This window comes from Alosa sapidissima, chromosome 16 (assembly GCF_018492685.1).
Source record: "Alosa sapidissima isolate fAloSap1 chromosome 16, fAloSap1.pri, whole genome shotgun sequence".
In the NCBI taxonomy this organism is placed as follows: domain Eukaryota; kingdom Metazoa; phylum Chordata; class Actinopteri; order Clupeiformes; family Clupeidae; genus Alosa; species Alosa sapidissima.
The window spans coordinates 15054825-15078367 of record NC_055972.1 but is presented as its reverse complement, the minus strand read 5'-3'; the positions used below and the strand labels follow the sequence as shown (position 1 = coordinate 15078367).

Below are 23543 nucleotides of genomic sequence, written 5' to 3'. Positions count from 1 at the left end.
CGTGTGTGTGTCTGTGCTCGTGTGTGAATTAAACTAATATGAGTGCTGGTTGGTACACGTCCCACGCTATAGACGATGAAAAAAACAAAACAAATTAGTCTTTTATCTAACAATTTACCTGACCATACATGACAACTTCAGTTTTCTTATATATATATATATAGAGAGAGAGATAGAGATAGATATAGTGCTTTATTTATTCATATGGCAGTAAGATGTACTAGTTCCAAAGTGCTGAAAATGACCAGCAAAGGCACACTCAGTTCCTCCAGAACAAAAACACAAAAAAACAGGCATTTTCTTGAAGAGCCTATAAACTGTGACATGGCCCCCTCAGAAGAGAGGGCGGGCGCTGATTGTGTTATGTGTCCATGATGAATTAGGACAAATGAAAAAACAGAAATCGTTCCAGCGTTTGCATGCTCCTGTTGCACTCTGGCTGGAGGAGAGGCAAACTGCATCTGATGCTACAGGGTTATGCCGGGTTACGAGACATTACACGCCTCACTTGGACTGCGGATAGCTCTGATAGAGGAGCGTGAAAAAAAAGCATCTGCTTCATTTAAAATCCATCAATCTTACTCTGTGCACACACACATACACACAGAGAGAGAGAGAGGGAGCCACATGACTGACCTCCTCCAGCTAGGACAGGCCTGTTATGAGGGGCTGCCTGGGCTGTGGCTGTGTGTGTGTGTGTGTGTGTGCCTCTTTGGGCCCCTCTCCTCCCTAAACAATAAAGCCGTCTGGCCTCAGGAGTGACCTCAGCTCTACAGCGACTGACTGCCATCATTGCCTCCCTCTCTCTCCACTACTTTAACAGAGAACGCCGCAGCACAGAAACGGCTAAGGAGTGTTAACACAGATGCAATGGAGAGAAAACAAGCAACATGATTTAAGATATTGGTGTATACTATGTGCGTGTGTATATATACTGTATACTGTAGGTGGATATAGATAGATAGATAGATAGATAGATAGATAGATAGATAGATAGATAGATAGATAGATAGATATACTGATCATTGGTGTAATATAGTTGCATGATGAGGTTTTTGTATGTATGTATGCATGGGTATGTGCATGTGTGATTAGAGCGGGATACTCACACATAGAACATGTAGTGCAACAGCTCCCTCAACCCTCTCCTTGTGGGTGAAAAGGTCGCTGGGAAATTCATGAAGAGCTGTGGAGGAAACAAGTGCATGCACCATTAGACACGGCCTTGTGCTCATACCACATAAATCCACAAACACACACACAGATACACACATAAGCACAACTCATGGAACAGGTGTGTTTACACACAAAAGTGCAAGCACACGCGCACACACGCACGCACTCACACACTACGGACCTTCATACACGTGACTGGGAGAGGACCTCGTTCTCCTTCTGAAGTGCTTTCTAATTAGAGGTCTACATAAAACAAGCATTGCTATCTCCAGAGGATACCTACCGATCACGATTCCAACTCATCACTGCTTTAATGAAACACTGAAAAGCCATTCAGGAGCAGCTGCAGTAACATAACCAACCACCCCTCCTCCTCATTACACTTTAATATCTTCAGTCCACATTATGATTTCATTGGTGTTGACTGGTATACTGCTGTTGTCCATTAACAAATCCACACAACTGTTGGAGAAAACTCTCTCTTTTTGTACTCTTTTAATGACTGCTATTCTCGACAGGTAACACTGTATCCAAACAGACATGCTAATATATCAACTTTGAACTTAAATTTGTTTGGAAAAGCAGGGAGAAAGGTTCCTGGGAGTCTTCTTGGTGGTTTGTGTGTGTGTGTGTGTGTGTGTGTGTGTGTGTGTGTGTGTGTGTGGGTGTGTGTCTGTGTCTGAGTGAGTGTGTGCGTTGGGGGCAAAAATTCAACGGTACCTTCTATGGCAGTGCATCTGCTCCTGCAGTGTTTTTTTATTATTATTAGTAGTAGTAGTAGTAGTAGTAGTAGTAGTAGTAGTAGTAGTAGTAGTAGTAGTAGTAGTAGAGAAAAACATACTCCAGCATCTGGGTTGCTGTGTGCAGACGAGAGACAGCCTGACCAGGAGCGCTCTACTCAAGCAGCAGCGCAGAACCGAGCCTGCTGCCTCTCTCTTCCACTCCAGCACTCAAGCAGGCCATTGTGCACAAGCCAGTGAGCATGGGGAGACAGCGATGCAGAGAGGGAGTGAGTGAGTGAGTGAGAAAGAGTGAGAGAGACAGAAGGAAAGACTTAGCCAGACAGACAGGAGAGAGACTGAACAAATCAGCCAGCCAGACACTGAAAGAGAGATAGGGAGCAAAAAAGATAGATAGAGCGAGAGCGAGAATGCGAGCGTCAGCTGTGAGATTGCTGGAGTGTTAAAATCACTCTCGTTCCCGCACTCGGCGCCCATTGGCGTGACGTCACCGTGTGAGTGGGCGCCGCCAGCGAATCTGGGGCTGGAGCGGATCAGGCCAGGGTCAGGTGGGAACAGAATGGGTCAGGCTGGCAGAGGCCGCAGCAGCAGCAGCAACAGCAGCACCTGAACTAAGCAAACCGGACACAGCCGGAAACCGGGGCCAATCAGCAGAAAATAATTTGCTTCCAGGCAGCAAAGAATCCGCCGCACAGAGGCTAGAGTAATTTATATATAATAATGCTCATAAAGACTTGTGTGTGTGTGTGTGTGTGTGTGTGTGTGTGTGTGAACAAGGTTATGACAGAAAAAGTATAATTTGTCTCTCAGCAAAATATACTGTAATTTAAACTCATTAAACAGAAACGCCATCACTGTCTTTGGGCATCCCAATGTGTGAAGAGTCCCTCCAAGAAGTTGACAACAAGAAAGCCAATTAGATGACTGAACACAGCTGAAGGCACCCATGGGAAGGCAAGGGGGAGGAACTCAGAGATAAAAAGCAGTAACTGACCATCAGAAATGACCATGAAAGATAAACTAGCCTAAACATCAATAATCTTTTAAAAGCACACACACACACACACACAAACAGACACACACACACACACGTATATTTATATCCATTTTAGCACTTTTTCCACTTAAACTCTTGTGTGCCTTTTGTCCCCGAGCGCAGTGGAGACTCTGACATCAGCCACGGATGTGGACCGTCGAGTGCGATTACAGCACGCCTCACTCGCCGCACGCTCCCCCGCGGCCAAAGGTGCGTGCCCGACCCCTGGCTGCCCGACCTCGGCGCCTCTGTGTCAGGTCGGATTGGGCTGCCGTCACTCTCATTAGGTGGAGCACTTAGAGGCCGCGCCTGCACCCCTGCTCTGAGTGGGACCTCGCGAAAAAAAAAAAAAAAACAAACATCGCTTAGCTGATTATTGCCAGCAGACCAACGAAAAAGCCACCGGTTCTAAACAAAAAAAAGGGCCTGAGCCAGATTTGTAGGTCTATTTTTAACAAAGCCCCCAAAAACAATAACCCCTGTGTCGCTGTGTTGGCCAGTGGTTCTCCCACCACATTCAAAGCCCAGCGACGAGACAGGAGCTTCATTAGCGGGAGGGAGAGTCGAGGGTCGGGGGGGACCTGTTCTCAAAACCCCTCTCGTTCCCTTCGTTGTCAGCTCTCATTTGAGGCCGCGGTTTGTTGGCACATGGGGCCCCCAGTGTGTATTCATTCACAAGAGGTCCAAATTAACCTCGTTTCGGCACACAAATACCGCGGGACACAGAGAAGCCAAACAAACTTTCGTCACGACGGCAGCGGCAATTAACTGATCAACAACAATCGCAACAACAGCTCAGCAGTGGTTTGGGGGGTCTTTGAGCCGAGCGAAAAAAGAACAAGAGAGCGAGAGTGAAAAAAGGGAGCAGGAGAGAGTGAGAGGGTGGAAAAAAAACAAAGAGAAGAGAGAGAGAGAGAGAGAGAGAGAGAAGAGAGAGAGAGAGAGAGAGAGAGAGAGAGAGAGAGAGAGAGAGAGAGAGAGAGAGAGAGTGTGTGCATGTGTGCGTGTGTGTCTAGGGGTGGGGGGGTTTGGGAGGGATAAAGGAGTGAAAGAGCTTTTCACATACAGACTGCAGAAAATGTGGATACACACACACACACACACACACACAGAGACAAATACAAATACAAATTCACACAGCCATCGTCAGAATGCCTCTGTACAGCCACATAAAGTGGCGGTGGAGTAGAGCGGATTGGAGCGTCAGAGAGACAGAGAGCCCTGTGGGAAGGACGCACTCTTCAGGCCTCGCTCACTCGCGCTGTCCACATACATTAGGTGCTGCCGGCCCACACTGCATCTATGCACATATACAGCCTGGCTATATATAGTCCTCTTACACATCTGAGGACACAGAGACCAGGAGCCACAACGTCAACAAACCACAATGGCCTCAGCTCACTCTGGGGTCCTTCATGTCCCAAGCTGTCAGAACACTCCGTCGCCTGGGAGACGGGGCAGTTCTGCTGTTTGACACCGAGCCCCAAGAGTCCGCATTCGTCACGGACATACAGATGGAATGGGACGGACGGAGAAGCGCTGTGGGGGGAATTGGACGCGGCTCTCCTCCTCCGTCTTCCTGTCCAAGCCTGGTCTGTGGCCCTCATCTGGTGTCCATTAACCCTAATGCTCACAATTATATAGTTTCCGTTGTCAAGACAAACAGTCTCCCCCCCATCCGACACGTAGGGTAAGCTAGGCATGTGTGTGTGTTCATGTAGTGCCACAGGACATTTACACACTTGCATCCACCTGATGAAAGACTCCACAGTAGTAAAACGTGATTTTTACATTTTCAAATGTGTTAACACACACACACAAAAGCCAACAGTCCTTTCCTGCTTGACTATGGTGCATCAACACCTCCACAAACTCCATCAGCAGCTCGAGACACTCTTGCCTTGGGGGCAGACCAGCCCAAATTTACACACACAACCTTCAGCCAGCACAGAATCAGACCAGTCTAAACACACAAACCACAGCTCCAGCATTCGACCTGTAGTCCGTCAGAGGTCATTGCCACTGTCCAGTACACAGACAGCAGGGGACACGAAGGGGATGAACTGTATAGCTACACTTTGTCATAGTGGGCACATTTGAGCAGAGTACGGTCATCTGTGAAACTTAGGGGCCGTTTATACGACAACGATTGCGAAGGATGACAACAAAATATTTGATCATAAGTGCCTTTCGTTTACACGGCGACCCTGCCATCGGGGCTTGAAGACGCAAAAATCTGAAGACTCCTTCCAGAGTGTAGAGTTTTGAAGACGACCCGGGTTGTGTCTCCGTCTAAACGGCTAAACCAAAGATCCTTACCTCTCTGGCTAAACTGTCAAATTAGAATGTCTGCGCGTGACATACCGGGGTTCTATCACACCACCACCCAGCGGTCTGGAATGCATATCCAATCGAATATCACATACTCTTGCGTCTTCATATAAACAAAGATTTCCCCCTGAGAATGCTCGTCTAAACGCGAATAAAAAAATGAAGACGAGACGCCACTTCTGCGTCTTCTCTTTTCATCGTCACCGTATCAACGTAGCCTAGTCTTTTGCATTTACCAGTTTACCCTGTGAGTTCCACTGAGGAAGTCAGTAGATCCCTAAAGATTCAGCATGAGTCAGCATTCCACTCTGGGACATTCTGAAAATCCCATTTAAAAGAGCAGGGAAACAGAAACACCTGTCAGGATACTTAAAACAGATACTGAGAGACAGAGACAGGTGGGAATGCATGTTATGAAGGGACCTTGGATACGAGTAATTTTTGTGTAGCTCACTGCATCGCCCAACAACCCAAAGTGAAAGCGATGCAAGCAGACCTGCCACTGAAGCTTTTTTTGAACGGGCATCACTCTTGAAGTGTATGTATTTTTTATTTGAAAGCCACTATGCTAAAACCCGCCGTGGACACTGTGTGTGTGTGTGTGTGTTTGTGTGCATGTGTACTCCAGGAAAGAACAGAGTCGTGACTCTGTGTCGGCGGTGCCCACTGCTGATGCTCTCTGAAGGTTGCCAGATGAGATGAGCTGTCTGAAGTGTTTGTCTCAGAGACAAACAACAGGATGTGGATCGAAGGACAGGCTGGAATCACAGGCTACTCACACTACACACTACTGCAAACTACAGAGAGATACACGTCAAACTGTTCGCTCATTAGTAAACGCACTTAGTGCAATATCACTGATTGGCATGATATGTAATCAGACAGTACTGTCTGGCTGTTGTTTGATAGTTTAAAACAAGGCTTCTGTCTTTGACAGAAAAGGAATTCTGATTAAATAACTCGATCTTCCAATTCAAATTAATCTCTTCCTGTCATGTAGACAGCTAGAGAGAGGGAGATGTTTGTTGCCAAAAATGCCAGCTCGAAATGGTGTGTATAAAACTTTATTGCAAATACTGAGAAAACAGGTTTATCGAAAACGTGCGGACAGTCTTGTTCATTTCTTTTCTTTTTAGACAATCCTCTTAACAAATGTTTATGTAGATACAGATCAGCAACAACTGATTAATACTTCATTAATACATTTTACAGTGGTAATTGAAGCAGTTGCAATAATATCTGAAACCTGAAATCTATGTTTTTACAATGTACTTTTCAAAGATAAAATAAAAAACGATATTGTGTAACTGGTTGAGCGGTAACACTATTCTGTGAAATGCGCTGTAGAATTTTGCAGCCTGCAATGATGTTTCGGTTCTTACAGGAAAATGGACAAAAACAATATGAGTGCTTCAGTGTTGATTGCATCATATTTTGACCCTTTGAATACACATAATCTCTGCAAATTCTACAAGTAAGTGGATGCTGATAGCATTGCTTTACATACAGCATATATGCTCATTTTATCTCTCCAAAAACCTGCCCCTCCGTTCCCTCGGATGCTTAAATCCTTCCTCCTAAGTCGACTTTCCCTAGATAAGCTCCTTTTAAAGACATGTTGTTTTCAATGCTCCATACATTAACAGGACAAACATAATCTCTGCAAACAGAGCTTTGTAGAACTGTGTGCACATACTTGGAAATAAATACTGCAACCGCCCCCCCCCCCCCCCCCCCCACACACACACACATACACACACTTTAAACAGAGTGTATGCTACATAACAAAACAATATCATTCCCTTCAAAGACATGACATGGCATGTGAGCCTTGCTAGGTTTTCTCTTGTCTTTAATATTGACCAGATTCAACATGCTCCTTTGCCAGATGCACTGCACTGAGGAGATTTATTGACAAGAATAACCACAAGACATAGATAAGATGGAATTGCTCGGACCTTCCCTTACCTACTGTGGCATGTTTATATACAGTCCATGTCTGAAAATACTGAAATACAGATCATAGTTTTTTTCTATGTGTCAAGGCAAGATGCTAGTGTATTCTATGATGCCCAATAAGATGGGTGGCACATGCCAGCTCAGCTTTAGTGCTGGGCCCTCCTTGTGTATGTTATGCGTGACCCCTTTGCGATGATGTCATACTCAGTTACAGTTCCACGTAACCATCCTCCTCTCCGGAGTGGCAGGCTGCGCTGAAATAAAAACCTCGGCCATTGTCTGCTCTGCCATAGGTTAAGCCTCTTACATAACACAGGCCAGGCACAATGGCCAAGGACCATAGGAGAGATCCCTTGGTAAACACCAACTCCACTGTGACAGTCTCATATTCGGATTCTCAATAGAAATATCTTTGCATGAAGCAATGCAAAGTATTTGAAGCAATATTTAAAAAGTTATCGAAAAGGATTTCCATTGAGCATCTCATGCCATGAAAATAAACAAACAATAATAAATAAACCATTTTGTCCATGCAGTCATGTGCCCCCCAACCCAACCATACAACACTGTCACAAGGTTTCTGCAATGTCACTCTGAAAGTAAAAAGGAGGGAAAAAAACATTTATAGCATATAAATAGCATAAAGGTGGTTTAGCCTGAATTGGGTAGTTACACAATTAGGGTGAGAGCTTTGTTTCCCATAGCTAAAAATTAAACTTCTTGAAATATCAATATTTATGTTTCTTGTTTTGTTTATTCTACATTTGTTGAAGGATAAAAATGCATGGTTGTCGTTATGATTCTTAGATATGTATACTTCTAGTGCTTTAGGTGTGTTGGGTTAAGTAAGTGGTTTCATCAAACTGGACCTTTTATAGTATTGCAATATGTAATATGCTTTATAGCAATTTGTGTTGGAGGTGATAAAGACTTGACATAGATTGTTGGTAGGTTGTTACTAAAGCAATTCCTCGCATGCTTGACAGAAATGTGGCCTAAATGACAAATGCGTTCATTTCATTTCATTCAATCCTTTTATTATTTTTTGACAAAATAATTGTAACGCATCACAGAATGTTCTAGTGTGATCCAGTTTTTTACCCAGAGGAAAGTTTTGTAAATATGATGTGTTGAAGTGGTGTAGTTTAGTGTAGTTTAAGACAAGTCCGTTTCAGGATATAAATGACAGAAACATTGCCAATTGTCTATGTGCTGTGAAGTCTGATCATTAGTAGTCACATACAATTATTCAACTTAATCACTTAATATTATTTTGAGGTACACATACCTATATGTGGATAATGTCTAGCACTTGATTGCCTGATTGTGAAACTACCCAATCAATCATTGTTTCATACCATGACACGCCCACCAGCAGGTGTCCGTCAACTTTCCCCATCAATATAACTTTCATTTCAGCTCACCTTCTCCTGTGACTCTCCTTGTCATTTGGGGCTTCGAGGAGTGACATCCAATCAGTATTTCCTATAGCCTCCTAATTGGTATAAAACTGATGTTGTCATCAGAGGAGGGAAGGGAGACGTGGTGAGATGGGGCAATGTGTGTCATTTACATTCAGTCCTGTGTCTGGCCTCTCTCTCTCTCTCTCTCTCTCTCTCTCTCTCTCTCTCTCTCTCTCTCTCTCTCTCTCTAGTGATTGCATCTGAGTGAGGATGTTGCTGGAGCAACCTTCATGGCATCCATGTGATGTTTCTTTTTAACTTGTAATATAACTTGTATGTGTTTTAACACAAAAGCGGGATAGGGGGCAGCAGGATATGTTATGGTATAAGTTACCATGGCGATTTATTCTGTGGAGCTAGCCTGCTCCAGACCAGGCTAAGTTCCAGGATCTATTTAATCTCATCTCTTATCTCAGTCAGCAGTCACCACAAACGGAAACCAATAGTTATACCACTGCCCACTACACATTGTTATCACATATACCTAGACCCACTGTCATTATTTAAACGTTTGTGATCATTAATTAACTTTTACATACTCGCCATTCCCGACCTGTCACGCGACAATGTGACGTCACAGGAGTGCCTAACCATTTCACGCGTGGTGGTCGCGGCACTAGTTGCAATATTCTCCTAAACAGAGGTGTTGCTGTTTGTTGCTGTTGTGAAAAGGCTATCGCTACCTACTTCACACCGTAGAAGAAGCAATGAAGCCGCTCTAGTTGCCATGGTGAATCAGTGAATCTGTGATCGGTGGCGGGGTCTATTTGAGGGAGCCGTGAGCGCGCACTTATCCAGGATAGGTTTCACCTGGCTTGATGAATCCGTGTCTGCTCATCCTGGCTTGCTCGTTGTGCAACCAATTAAGCCTGTGCGCTCTTGTTTTGGATTCATTGAGCGCAGCTTAATTATGCTGTCTTAATTCTGCTTTTGTGCAATAGGCCCCAGATATTGTTTCAATAAAGGAGTGTTAAGTCTCTCCCTCTCTCTCTCTCTCTCACACACCATCTCCAGCAGGCGCTCTACTCTCTCTCCACTCTACTCTCCACTCTACTCTCCACTCTACTCTCTCTACACTCTACTCTCCACTCTACTCTCTCTACACTCTACTCTCTCTACACTCTACTCTCTCTACACTCTACTCTCTCTCCACTCTACTCTCCACTCTACTCTCTCTCCACTCTACTCTCCACTCTACTCTCTCTACACTCTACTCTCCACTCTACTCTCTCTACACTCTACTCTCCACTCTACTCTCTCTACACTCTACTCTCTCTACACTCTACTCTCCACTCTACTCTCTCTACACTCTACTCTCTCTACACTCTACTCTCTCTCCACTCTACTCTCTCTCCACTCTACTCTCCACTCTACTCTCTCTACACTCTACTCTCCACTCTACTCTCTCTACACTCTACTCTCTCTACACTCTACTCTCTCTCCACTCTACTCTCCACTCTACTCTCTCTACACTCTACTCTCTCTACACTCTACTCTCCACTCTACTCTCTCTCCACTCTACTCTCTCCTCTCTCTACACTCTACTCTCTCTACACTCTACTCTACACTCTACTCTCTCTACACTCTACTCTCCACTCTACTCTCTCTACACTCTACTCTCTCTACACTCTACTCTCTCTACACTCTACTCTCTCTACACTCTACTCTCTCTACACTCTACTCTCCACTCTACTCTCTCTACACTCTACTCTCTCTACACTCTACTCTCCACTCTACTCTCTCTACACTCTACTCTCTCTACACTCTACTCTCTCTACACTCTACTCTCCACTCTACTCTCTCTACACTCTACTCTCTCTACACTCTACTCTCTCTACACTCTACTCTCTCTACACTCTACTCTCTCTACACTCTACTCTCTCTACAACTCTACTCTCTCTACAACTCTACTCTCTCTCCACTCTACTCTCTCTACAACTCTACTCTCTCTCCACTCTACTCTCTCTCCACTCTACTCTCTCTACAACTCTACTCTCTCTCCACTCTACTCTCTCAAGCTCAGAGATGAATCACACTGTATTTTGCTGAGGTCAACCCCTAACCATTTTCATCATTTTCCATTCTTTCCATCATTTTCCATTCCTTTTTCTCTTGTTTTTCTTTCTTTCTCTTTCCCTCTATCCCCCTCTCTCTTTCTCTCTCACATCCTCAATTTTCCTCTAATAACTAAGGACAACAACAACAACAAAAAATCAGCGGCGCTAACTGGCGACCTGACGGGCAGCAGGCATAAGGGGACACTCGCAGCAGTTAATTAGTGGCACAATTTGCACTCGTCCAATGCGGCCCTCTTTGTTTCTCCGATGCGCTACATGACTGCTCATCCATGGGCTTGCATGTGGTGCCCAATCAAGGTTAAGATTCAATTAGCGCCCCGGACTCTCTCTCTCTCTCTCTCTTTCTCCCCTCCAAGTGCCCACATTCTGTCATGGAAGAGGAGCAGGCTACACCACTGCTGGACTGAACTGGGCGCTTTGATTGCAGCACATTTCATTTCATTACACAGTAGCCCTAGAGATCGAGAGAGAGAGAACATCTGACACAATATGTGACAAGAGCAGAGTACTTGGATGACTCTTTATACTTTAATATCATACCCACACGCACCACATTACATAGTTGAACACACACACACACGCACACGCAAACACGCACACATACATATGTTGTTATGATAAGTGCGTTTCCACACACAGAAACAGAGAATAGAAAAAAACTGAGCACACATGCTTTTGCACTCAGCTGCACCCCCGCACATCTCCGGCCAGCACAGCACACAGAAGGTAAAAAGGAACATGGATGAGTGCATCTGGTGACACGCAATCGCTGCACTCTCAAATCCTCACCCCACCCCCACCCCCCAAGCCGCGCATCTCTTAAATCAAGGCTGGATCAAGCAGGATTGACCTGCCCTTGGGCAGCCAAAGTCGGCAAGGCAAGCGAGGTGGTCTTCTCCCGGTCCCTTACATAAGCGGGCAAATATTACATCATTTGGCGTTTGCTCTGCGATACGTACTAATCCTATGCATCATTAAAAGGAGCTTCAGGAGATGAGGCTTTTTAAGAACAATGCAGAACAGAAAAAAAAAAACCCTGTAGCTACCGTAGTAGCACTAATCTACCTTTCACCCACCACACCACCGCTAAGCGCAGAGCTCTCTCACAAAGAAACAGAGAGCAGAGGGAGGGAGAGAGAGAGAGAGAGAAGGCAGGACTATGCATGGGCTCCACATGTGTGTGTTTGTGTGTGAGGAACATCAGCTGGCATGACATGTGTATTGTCCACAGGGCTGGACAACACAGACGGTAGTTCTAATGGGTCTGTTTGATGCCTTGTCAGTTACAGATGCTGATGCTTGGGGAGTGGTTCCCACACACACATGCACAAATAGTATTCCACTCAAATTCTCCCACTCCCCACATGTTCTCTCACTCTCTTTCTCTTTCACTCACTCTTTCACTCACTCTCTCACTCACCAATCTTAACAGAAGAATTGAAATCACTGTTCATTATGAAATAATATCCAATTAAACCCTCAAAAATGTTCCAAACACTATTCTAGAACTGCCCAATTAACCATGTGCTCATTAACTAACACAATTAATTTAAGTACTCTGTATTATTACCATTAATCAAAGTCACATATACAGTACTATTACCGCAAAAGACATGACTTTCCTTTACTGAGTAAAAATGGATTAAAAATAAAGTTCAAAACGTACTGATGAGAGTGGCCATTGATTCAAAAACGTTGACTGAGAACACACAAAGGCAGATTTATCAAGCGATTGTTTTTTAACACAGCACTGGTCACTTCTTTTTCATTCAGTTCTGCACAGTATCTTAAAAGGGCTTCATTCTATTACACTTGATTGACATAACAATGGATAGTAATGTCCAAATTATTGTATATTTTCTGCATCCGAACATTGTTCCATCACAACCATTGTGGTACATTCTGCACATAAAAACGCACACTTCCATTGGTCGGAACATTCATCCATCCATCTCCTTTTCCCTTCTCCTTTTTCTATGTCTTTAAAAGATACATACTAATCAAAATAAAAACCTCCCATTCCATATTTACACGTGTCCCAATTTCTTATATTGAAACATTTTACATTTTACTGAATATTGCCCTACAAAAGCTGCTGACAGTCAACCAAAGGTGATATTATTAGGTAGTATTGCTGGCCCTGAAAATTGTTGTTCCCATAGACTGTATATATAGAACTGTTCTATATACTGTATACAGTCTATGGTTGTTCCACTTGGGCCTGAATGTAGTTATAAGTTCCAAAAGACATAATATGCATTGAACCATCCGCCTGTGTACAATGCTATAAGCCCAGCCACACACACACACACGTGCAGTGCAGTGCGCGCACACACACACACACACACACACACACACACACACACACACATCATAAGCTCTTTGACAAAGGCAGTGGGCTAGGGCCTTTCTGTGCCTCACACACACACCCTCATATAGATAGTCAACATGCAATAGAGCCATAGCCAGCGGCAAAGGGGATTGCGATGACCTCAGCTGCTCTGTAATCCCCCTATAGACAGAAGCTTACAGTGTGTGTGTGTGTGTGTGTGTGTGTGTGTGTGTGAGAGAGAGAGAGAGAGAGAAAGAGAGAGAGACTGCATCTGTGTGTGTGTGTGTGTGTGTGTGTGTGTGTGTGTGTGTGAGAGAGAGAGAGAGAGAGAAAGAGAGACTGCATCTGTGTCTGTGTGTGTGACCATGTTTGTGTGTGTGTTGGAGAAGATGAGTACAGGCCTTTAACATACCTCTATAGCATAAGCGCAAAAGTGAGCTCATTATATGAGATAAAATCTCTACATTTACTGACAGCTTCCTAAAGCCACATGTCACCACTCTGCCTTCTTTTGTAAAATACACTATGTGATATGATCAATGTCCTAAAATCTATTGACTTTTCTGTCAAAAACATGTTGTTGGTAACTCTTGATGTGGAATCACTACACCAATATACCAATATGTTGGGGGCATTGAAGCAGTTGATCTCAATTTACAACCCTTGTACACAGATATGAAGCCCAGTATTGACTATATCGAAGAAGTCTTTGATTTAGTCTTCACAAAAAAACTTGTGTATAAGGAGGAAAAAAACTTCATGTATAAGGGAGTGTATTACTTGCAGTTGAAGGGCACAGCCATGGGAAGCACTTTGACCCCCAATTATGCGTCTTTGTGTGTCGGTCACTTTGAGCACATGTTTGTATTTGATGTGACACGGAACCATTTTTTTCATCATATATACCTTTGACGGCGGTACATCGATGATATATTTCTTCTGTGGTCAGGTACACAAAATTAACTACTGGAGTTTGCTCTTTTTCTTAATGCTAGCAATCATCATCTGAAATTCGCAGTGGATTTTGACTATTCACAAATTAACTTCTGTCTTGATTATCAAAGAACAAGACATATTGGTTACAGACTTATACAGGAAACCTGCAGATAAGAACACAATATTGCATGGCAAAGGTGTTCCCCCAGTCCCTCAAAAGCCTTCCAATCAGCCAATTCAGTAGATTAAGCTGTATTTGTAGGTCAAATGCATCTTATGCTAAACATAGCAATGATATGGTGGAAAGAGTCAGGAAAAGACAGTATAAAGAAGATTGGATCCAACAGGCTACAGAACAGTTCAATAACACCAGTCAAAACGAATGCCTTAGCAAGAGAAGGGCTGATTCTGAATGGGGGGGGGGGGGGCTTTGCCTTAATCAAGGACACCTGTGAAATGAGGCCTGATACTTTATATTGATGTCTTTGCTCTGTGATGTTAAGACTGACAAAGATCATGTAGTGATTGAAACGTTGCTTAGAATAAAGTTCTGTGGAAGTTTTTAATACGATGTGAAGGTCTTTTTGTCTCTTTCAGTTCAGTTTTTTGACCTAGCACCTGTCCCAGTGGATGTGCGTACCCTGCACTTTGCTTTTTCGTGAACTTATTATATGGCCAGTACAGCAGGAGGATAATGGTTCCATGATAAGCTATGCTGACCTGAGACCTCTTGAGTCAAACCTCTGCCCTCTTAGGAAGGAAAAAATGCCAGCTCCAAACCCTAAGTTCCTATATAATACTGTTAACCATGCCTGGCAATGCAATTACATAAACATAAACATCTCTCCCAATCCATAAATGCTGGATTAAGATAATGCACGAGGCTTCTCAGCAAACAAATATGTGTGCCTCTGTGTGTGTAAATGTTTGTGTGTGTGTGTGTGTGTGTGATGGTGTCAATGTCTTAGTGTGTATGTTGGTGTGTCCTAGAGTGTGTGTGTGTGTGTGTGTGTGTGTGTGTGTGTGTCCTGTGTGTCCTACTGTGAGTGAAAATGTTTGCTTCTGTATGTGTGTGTGTGTGTGTGTGTGTGTGTGTGTGTGTGTGTGTGTGTGTTTCGCGTTCCTGTCATCAGAGGAACAGCAGAGTGCTCTCCTGCACGTCCCTATCGCCCACCTCAAACCCCACTGCTGAAAACACTTACAAACACTCACATATGGTTGCACTTATTCCTCTGCCACAAGTGTTTAAAAACAACTGGGTGGCACATTACCTAATGCGTTGGACATGTATCTGGTAGGGTAGGGGAGTGAGCGAGAGTGAGAGAGAGAGAGAGAGAGAGAGAGAGAGAGAGAGAGAGAGAGAGAGAGAGAGAGAGAGAGAGAGAGAACCAAAAGGCAGAGAAGGAGACCAGGGCACCAACATCAAAACATAAATCGGACACCGATCATCACTTGACCTTAAAGTCTCTGTTAATTCCAACCCCGCGTGATCAGCAATTTCACAAGTCTGCCTGTGTGTGAACGTGCGTATATCTGCATCCCAGTCCAAAGTCAGATAAGTTACAGGAAGTTCACCAACAGTGGTCAGATGTTGGGGGGGGGGGTACAATGGGGGAGGCACAGGTGCTGGACTGCTGGGAACAGGCTGGGGGACCTCAGACACCAGACACCAGATCACACAGTGTGCCAGGAGACAGAAGAGAGGTCAGGGGGGGCACAGAAAGGAACAACGTCATTAAGAAAGAAGAAAAAAGAAAGTGCAAAACAAAGAGCTAAAGAGCATACTGGTAACAGAAGAAAGGAATAAGAAAAGAAAAGAGAGGGGGAGGAGGGAGGAGGAGGGGGCAGCCACACAGGTTGAAGGGCCTCAGGCGATACATCGCTGCAAATTGCTCCTCAGTGCGTCTCAAGCCAGGAACACATACTGCAATTAGCAATGGTGTGATGAGAGGGGGGAGTATATGTTTGTGAGTGTGTGTGTGTGTGTGTGTGTGTGTGTGTGTGAGAGAGAGACTGTGCGTGTGTGTGTGTGTGTGTGTACAGAGGGCAGCAGGTTCGGCAAGTAACCCCTGCTCCATCTCGACCTGAACTCATCAATCCGTTGTCATACACTAGCAGGTCTGACCCCATGTCTTTCTCCATGTGAGACATCGGCCCATTGCTCCAGTTTAGCCTGTACCAATTGTACTAACCATCCGCATACAGTACACATTCCTCTATTCATCCACTGCCCTGCAAGCAACCCTCAGCTATTCGTCCTCCAATCCAGTGGTCATTTAATAAGAACAACAACAACAACAACAACAACACCACCACCAACAACAATAACAACAACAAGAGCACATTGCATTTATTTTGCACTTTTCAAGACACCCAAGGGTTTACAGCTCTTTACAACCTCTCTAACGACCATCAACGTGTAGCATCCACCTGGGTGATGCACGGCAGCCATTACATGTACTGTATGTGCCAGAACGCTCACCACACACCAGTTTGAGGTGGAGAGTAAATGAGCCAATTACACAATTACACACAAGTAAGCATGCAAAAGACCCTAGAAGACCTCTGCAAATCCACTGCAAAGCTTTCTGGCTTAAACTGAATGGAATTCTCCAATTTGACACTCAAAGGGCATTCAGAGGGAGAACGTTTGGACACCCTGTTCATGTTCTCCATTTCATCTACATGGGGCTGAACAGAAGGCTTTAACGTTGCTATGAGAACGCAAGTGGACAGAAGAGGACACTTAGCAAGGCCTGCTTTGATCCAGAATGGCTTCCTTCATGTGTCCAGTCACCCTTCCCTGCCCATGTAAATGAGGCTTTTCAAGAAGGAGGCTCAGCGGTGGTCAAGCCAACAGACCGAAAAAGTCTGGCAGGAATGGTTGCAGGAGCCACTTACCATGGCTTGGGTAAGTGATGGTCTACAGAGATAACAATGGATTCAGTGAGGGGAAAGAAAAAACAAAACAAAACAAACAAAAAAATATGCTAAAAGAAAGATTTAGCAAATGTTTCAAGAACCATATGTTTATGTATGGGAAACGTATGTGTTGCCTTTGTATGATGTTTGCATGTGCAAGTGTGTGTGTGTGTGTGTGTGTGTGTGTGTGTGTGTGTGTGTGTGTGTTTTTGTGTGTGTGTGTGTATGTGTGTGTGGCTGTGTGTATCTGCGTCCCCATCCCACACACACAATGTTCACACAGCACAAGAGATTCGCACACACAGAGAAACGAGTGTCTCCGCCGAGACTACGGCACACTTAATTAGATCTTCCCAACAATTACATCTGCGCTTGGCTGTCAGTCTGCCCAGTTCACGCCTGCATTTATCTGCACGGCCAAAAAAGCCCCCTCTTCAAAAAAAAAATAAAAAAATAAACCAAAAACAATTCATCTCTGTGTCTGGGAGTGCCTAGACTGAGTCAGTGGTGGCATTTCACCTAAATCTCTTTAATGTATTCAGCAAGCATTAATTACCATCACCCCCTGCACACACACCCTGTATTAACAAATTAATTTCCAGCTATGTGATGAGAATGCGGAGGTGTCAATCTTCACAGTGTGACTTCTGACTCGACACATTCTCACAGAGTTGTTAGCGAAATAACAATCCTTTCCATAAAAGCATAGCATTCATTTCTTAATATCTGCACAGAGTAGTTTTTTGATGTTGTTGCTTTGCCTTCATGCTGATCAATGGATTCTACTCCGATCAGTCATTGCGAAGTCACAATGGCAGAAAAGGTAAAGCCGACAGATCGGCAGCTTTCTGCCTCTCTTATGAATGAGGAGCACAGGAGACTCGGAGACGAGACGGAAAAGCTTTGGTTGTGTTGGCCTCCGAGGGACCCGAAACCTGTTTCTTCAGAGACGTCATATTCCTGGAAACACTGCTATTTCCGCCTCAGCGTGCGACAGTGGATCATGAATCATGCAGCAGAGAGAACAGGTCACTTCTACACAGAGGGCGGTGGGGTGCTGTGGCAAGGGATGGGGGTGGGTGGGTGGGGGTGAGAGGCTGAAAGGCTCAACCAGGCCATGGGGACCAGGAAAAGGCCACATGAAAATGCTGCCATTTCCATCACAGCGCCTCGAGAACAGCATCAGGAAAAAAAAAAAAGAAAAACTCGAGACACAACAGGGAGAAAAAGAACAAGAAAATGGCTGTGGAAGGGTTTGTTCCCTGATCACGTTTTCTGCTCTCTCCCCTTGCTGACCGCTCTTGAATAACCTCACAAGTTCAATTTGAATGATTACGAGACACCCATAATCAAGCAAAAGAAGAATGCTTACATGTACTGCAAAACAATGGCTCTACGAACCTTAAATTACGCTCCAACCATAGCTTATGAACTTTGATATACCATGACCTTACAGACCTCTGAATGATTCATTGAGAAAGGCACTGTTTCCCCCTCATCCAAGCAACTTGCTCTAAAACCAGACATCCTCTACGATTGACCGTCTGTACACGCTACACTCACCCAAACTGAACCTCCAAAGGGGGGCACTTTGAACCTGCAGCGGATGAGCGACTGGGAGAAGAGCCCAGTCAGCCATATGCACGTACGAGTGGAGATGCTGGTGGTGGGTGGGGGCATATACAGTAGCAGAATACTAAATGAGTAACTGAGTTGTTGCTCTTGTGAAAGCCTTACTAAGCCTTTTTAAAACAGCCCTTTTCAAAACAACTCCATTTGTGTGACACACACACACACACACACACGCTGTCTGTCCAAAGCTCTGGGTAAGATCAGAGATAGAGAGTGTCGACAGACTCAGCATCTAACAGGAATGTTGTTTCCAGGATGGTGAGGTGGGGGTTCTAGAGTTCCAGGGGGGGTTCTAGGAGTCAGCAGAGAGTCCATAGGAAGTGGCGCTGGCTTCTGGTTACTGTGGGTCAATGCCGCTTCCACTCAGACACCCCCCCCCCCCCCACCCCAGCCTGCTGTTGTTGAGATGGAAGCAATCGTCACGTGGCACAGCCTGTTTCCTAATTGCAAACACATTTACGGAGGTGGAATGCTCGTAAAGAAAATGGCTTTTCTGCCAGCCTGGTCCTACAGAAGAAAAATGGATACAGAGAAAGAGAATGAAAAAGGGAAAGGGGCACCAGGAGAGAGAGAAAACAAGAGAGAGAAAGAGAGAGAGAGAGAGAGAGAGAGAGAGAGAGAGAGAGAGAGAGAGAGAGAGAGAGAAAGAGAGAGCACTACTGCATCTGTATATTGCAGATGTACTGATTTTGGCCATCAACTCAATCAATGTGTTTGGAGGGCAGACTAGTGGGGGGTCAGCAGCCCAAGTGGTCCTCACGGCCGGCCGGATGAGCGGCAAAAAGGGCTGCTGCTTCCCCTGGTCCTCTACTTCCTTCCCATGTGGCCAGTGACTTACTCAAGGTGTTCTATTAACTTGAAAAAAGCTGTTTGTACCTTGGAGAGTCACGCAAGAGGGAGAGAGACATACAGAGAGAGAGAGAGAAAGAGAGGGGGGGGAGGGAGGGAGAGAATAAACAGGTGAGAGAGGAGAGCAAAGGAGAGGAGAGGAGAGTGGAGCGTGTAAGGGGACTGCTTCAAAGCCTCATCACTGCAGGTTACCACTTTTCATAAAACTTGGGCACGCACACTTATGGGATGCTTGGCTATAAGCTAAAGCAGCAGTGCTGGTTTGGAGTTGAGATGGAGATGGAGATGTATGGAGCTCCACTGGTCATTTGTGCAACACAGCCTCTATCCTTTTATTCTCAGGTCCTCCGATACCTCCCAGCTTGAAACAGTTACACAGAAAACAAACATCCACACCCACTGATATCCATGTTTGTCAACCACAACAACACATTAGTCAATACCTCCAGTCCAGTAGGTATCTGATGAATGGAAGACCTGTATCCCCAAGCGAGGGCCTACCATGAGCGGGGAGCAGAGACCACAACTCCCCTAATGCAGCCCCCCCCCCCCCCAGACTCATTCATTTTTTAAGCGTGCCACAGCATAAATGGCACAGGGCATAAAGCAACGCGCTCCTCAGAGACCACAGGAAGCAGAAGCAGCAGCAGCGGCAGCCACAAAAGCCAATCCATCTGCAATCTCTGCTGTTTAAATATAGCCCATGTCATCATTAGTCTCTCTCTCTGTCTCTCTCCTTCTCTCTTTATCTGTCTCGGTCTCCGTCTTGGTGTGTCGGTGCAACGTGGAGTGATCTCTCCGCACATGGGACCCAAACCAGCAGCTCCCTCCTCCAGATCCCCACATAAATCAAGATATTTCCACCAGGAGCATCAATCTCTGCGTGAGATGTTCTCCTTCTCAACAAAAGTGTAAAACATTTTGACACCTCCTTTTTTTTTTCTTTTGAGGACAGATGACAAAACTCATGGAGACAGAAATAAATTTCAAAGCTCTTCCTGTGACAAGAGGTGAAGAGCGTCCTTTGAGAGACTTTAAACAGACTTCTCTTGGCTGTCATCATTCCGTGATCTATCATTCACTTTCATGGTTTGGCTTTCAAATATATAGTAGTTTAACTAATTGTTGCCTTTGTCTAAATAAATATCTGTCACAACTGAAGTCTTCATTGCCCAGAAATGGCAAGTAAACTGTGTTTTGTGTCAGTGTAGTGATGTCACTTGATGGGCGAGGTGAGGTGAGGTAAGATCAGGTCAACTGAGGTGAGGGGAGGAGGGGCGGGCTGAATGCTAATGTGCACACTTAGTGCTTGGGAAACAAGTGAGTCCCCATCACAGGATAGATGTGCTACTACTGTGTGTAGACAGAGCAGGGCTGCTATGCCGATACACAAACACATATTCTCTGTTTTATATACACACACATACATACATACCAAAAGACACACATACTGTATATATTCACACATTTAAACACAAAGACTTGTGTTGATACAAATGTGTGTATATTTTTGCATACACTGTATACCACACAAAACTAGACGATGTCCTGATGCACAAGCAAAGAAATAGATGAAACACACACATACACAGATACACACACAGAGAGAGATACACACAGACACACACACGCACACACACACACACACACACACACACACAGACACACACAGACACACACACACACTCAGAGCATTGCATAAGGGCCCAAATGGCCCTAGAGTGCATTATTCATGGCTGGTGTTAATAATTAAGCCGTGCGGCTCAGTCCAAATCATGGATCTCCAGTCGGATTGCTGGCGGGCGACTCGAGCGCTGGCTCCTCAGCGGCAGCGCTCCACCCTGGGTGCTCGGGGACACGGAGATGATGAGGCGCTCGTGTACTGGCCGGGGCCGCGCCGCACCAACAGCAGAGTGGAGCGGAGCAACGCGGCAGCGCAGAGCGGCGCAAAGGGGCCCGCCGTTGCCGGCCCGCTCATGCAGTAACCAAGCGCGGCGCCGCACAGCGTTGAGCGACGCTTCGTCTTCGCCTCGATGCCTTCGGCTGAACACAGAGCTGTCAAAACACACTCCGGCCATTTCCCCAGTCTCCGCTTCGCCGCAGGCCTCAAGTGGACTGAGCATTGGGGGCTGCCCTGTTGATCTGCGCCTCCTCTACTTATCTCGTCCCCCTCTCTCTCTCTCTCCTCTCAATTACCCACTCTTTCTCTTTCTCTCTTTTCAAACTCTCTCTATCCGTCTCTCCCTCCCTCTTTTCTCTTCCATTTCCCTTCATTCTCCCTGCTCTCTCACATATCTGTTAGGGAGGGGGGCATTTTTGTAAAAGGTCTAGATAAGCTACTGGTGTCTTCTGACGTTCAGACGCTCTATGAAAACAGCGTGTACTCGACCACCTGCTGCTCAAGTGATGCGTGCATAACTCTCTCCTCATCTCTTCTGCTGGGAGCCTAGTTTCTGAGCACTGAGCTAACAACACCCTCCATCAAACAATGCCCTGCTAAAGATGCTTTGATTCACCGGAGGCCAAATCCTTTAATACCCTACTCGGGCAGTAGCTGGCAGATTCAAGGTAGGTTAGCATAACGTTAGATTAGGGGGGGGGGGAGATGGCTTTAATGCATATACTATACATAACACACACACACAACTGATCATTCTCCATTAAGGATTTAAGTGGTCAGTCTGTTCCACGGGATTAAAAAAAAAAAAAAAAAAAAAACATCTTTGAGGTTTTTCTGCACAGGGGCCGATGTCGTCACCACACTCAATCCCCGACTACTCAGCACGTTGCGTAATTTCTTAGCAATGGATGGACGGACAGAGCGCTGCGATGGTGGTGACATCATGTCCACCCGGGTCTATCCGTCCATCTGCTAAAGCCCTGTCAAAACATAACCCGGAGCACAAGAAATAATGTGGAGAAAGAGAGGGAGAGGGAGGGAGAGAGAAAGAGAGAGGAAAGACAAGATTGGGCACATGTGTGGCTCGGAATCACTGGAGCAAGAAACCCAGTGGGGTGGTTAAAAATAAAGCAGGCAAAAACACCAAAGGACAGAGCAGAAACAGCCGCTTGGTAGTTTGTTTGTTTTTTATGATGCTTATTTTTAACTTCACGTCTTACAAAAAAAAAAAAGAGCAGTCAAGGGCTGTTTCTTTTCAGCACGTGAAAGCCATTTTACTATTAAAATCGTTCACCTCCTCGAACAAAACACTCTTCTTTTCCATCCCTCTTTTTTTCACACAGAGGTGGCGCTCACGAAGGGTCAGATGCTAACAGCACAGAGGAGTCAGACATTGTGGAGTCTGTGTCTGGTGCATATGTTTGAATAGTCTGGGTGAATTAGTGGAGCATGCTGGGTGACGGGTTAGCTAGTTATTGAAGAGGCCTCCAAAGTGCCTGAGCCTGCCATTGGCCCTGGCTATTGTTAGCCGACTAGCCTTGCTCTGGAGGACCTGTGCTAACTCTTCACTGAGCAGAAGTGAACGGTCATAGAAACAGAAATACATAACTTTGAGACATCTCTCTCTGTGTTGCACACGCACACACACACACACACACACACACACACAATCACAAACCCACTCTCGCACATGCACACATATAGAGAAATGCTAAATCAGCGGATGCATCCGGCGAACTAGGATGAATACATATTCATGTCTTTATATAACAATTACAGTCAGTGTATGAAAAACACTGAAGCAGCCTTTTAAATCTTCCAGTAAAAAAACCTTGTGAGTTACAGTAAACTGACGGATAGGGGTGGGGAGTTTGGGGGGGGGGATCTGGTGTTGAACAGCCAAGCCTGGAGACCTGGAGAGAGGAATGTTTTGCACATCTTGGCAGGAGCAGGTAAAAATTCCTCTCGAAGCAAAGGAAGGAGAGGAGGCGGCGGAGAGCGGGAGAGGCGCCAGGGGAGGGTGCCAGGCACGCGGGCGTGATAGTCGTGTACTGCACTGTACTCATCTGGCACCGGGGAACGAGGATTCCAGCAGCACTGCCATCATAATCAGTAGCACGGGGAGGAATGCTGCCTGCGGACTGCCCGCTCGCCTGCCTTCTGTATCATTCTTAGGTAATCCAGGAAGC

At 45.4% G+C, this 23543-nt stretch overlaps 1 protein-coding gene across 1 annotated transcript in view; it reads right to left on the bottom strand.

The window, feature by feature from the left end:
• The window catches only part of slc24a3 (solute carrier family 24 member 3), a 71325-nt gene that overhangs the window by 20115 nt on the left and 27667 nt on the right, over nucleotides 1-23543 (bottom strand). The window contains exon 3 of the mRNA XM_042064862.1: nucleotides 1110-1186. Within this exon, the coding sequence (XP_041920796.1) occupies nucleotides 1110-1186 (77 nt within the window). The remainder of the gene's footprint in view (nucleotides 1-1109; nucleotides 1187-23543) is intronic.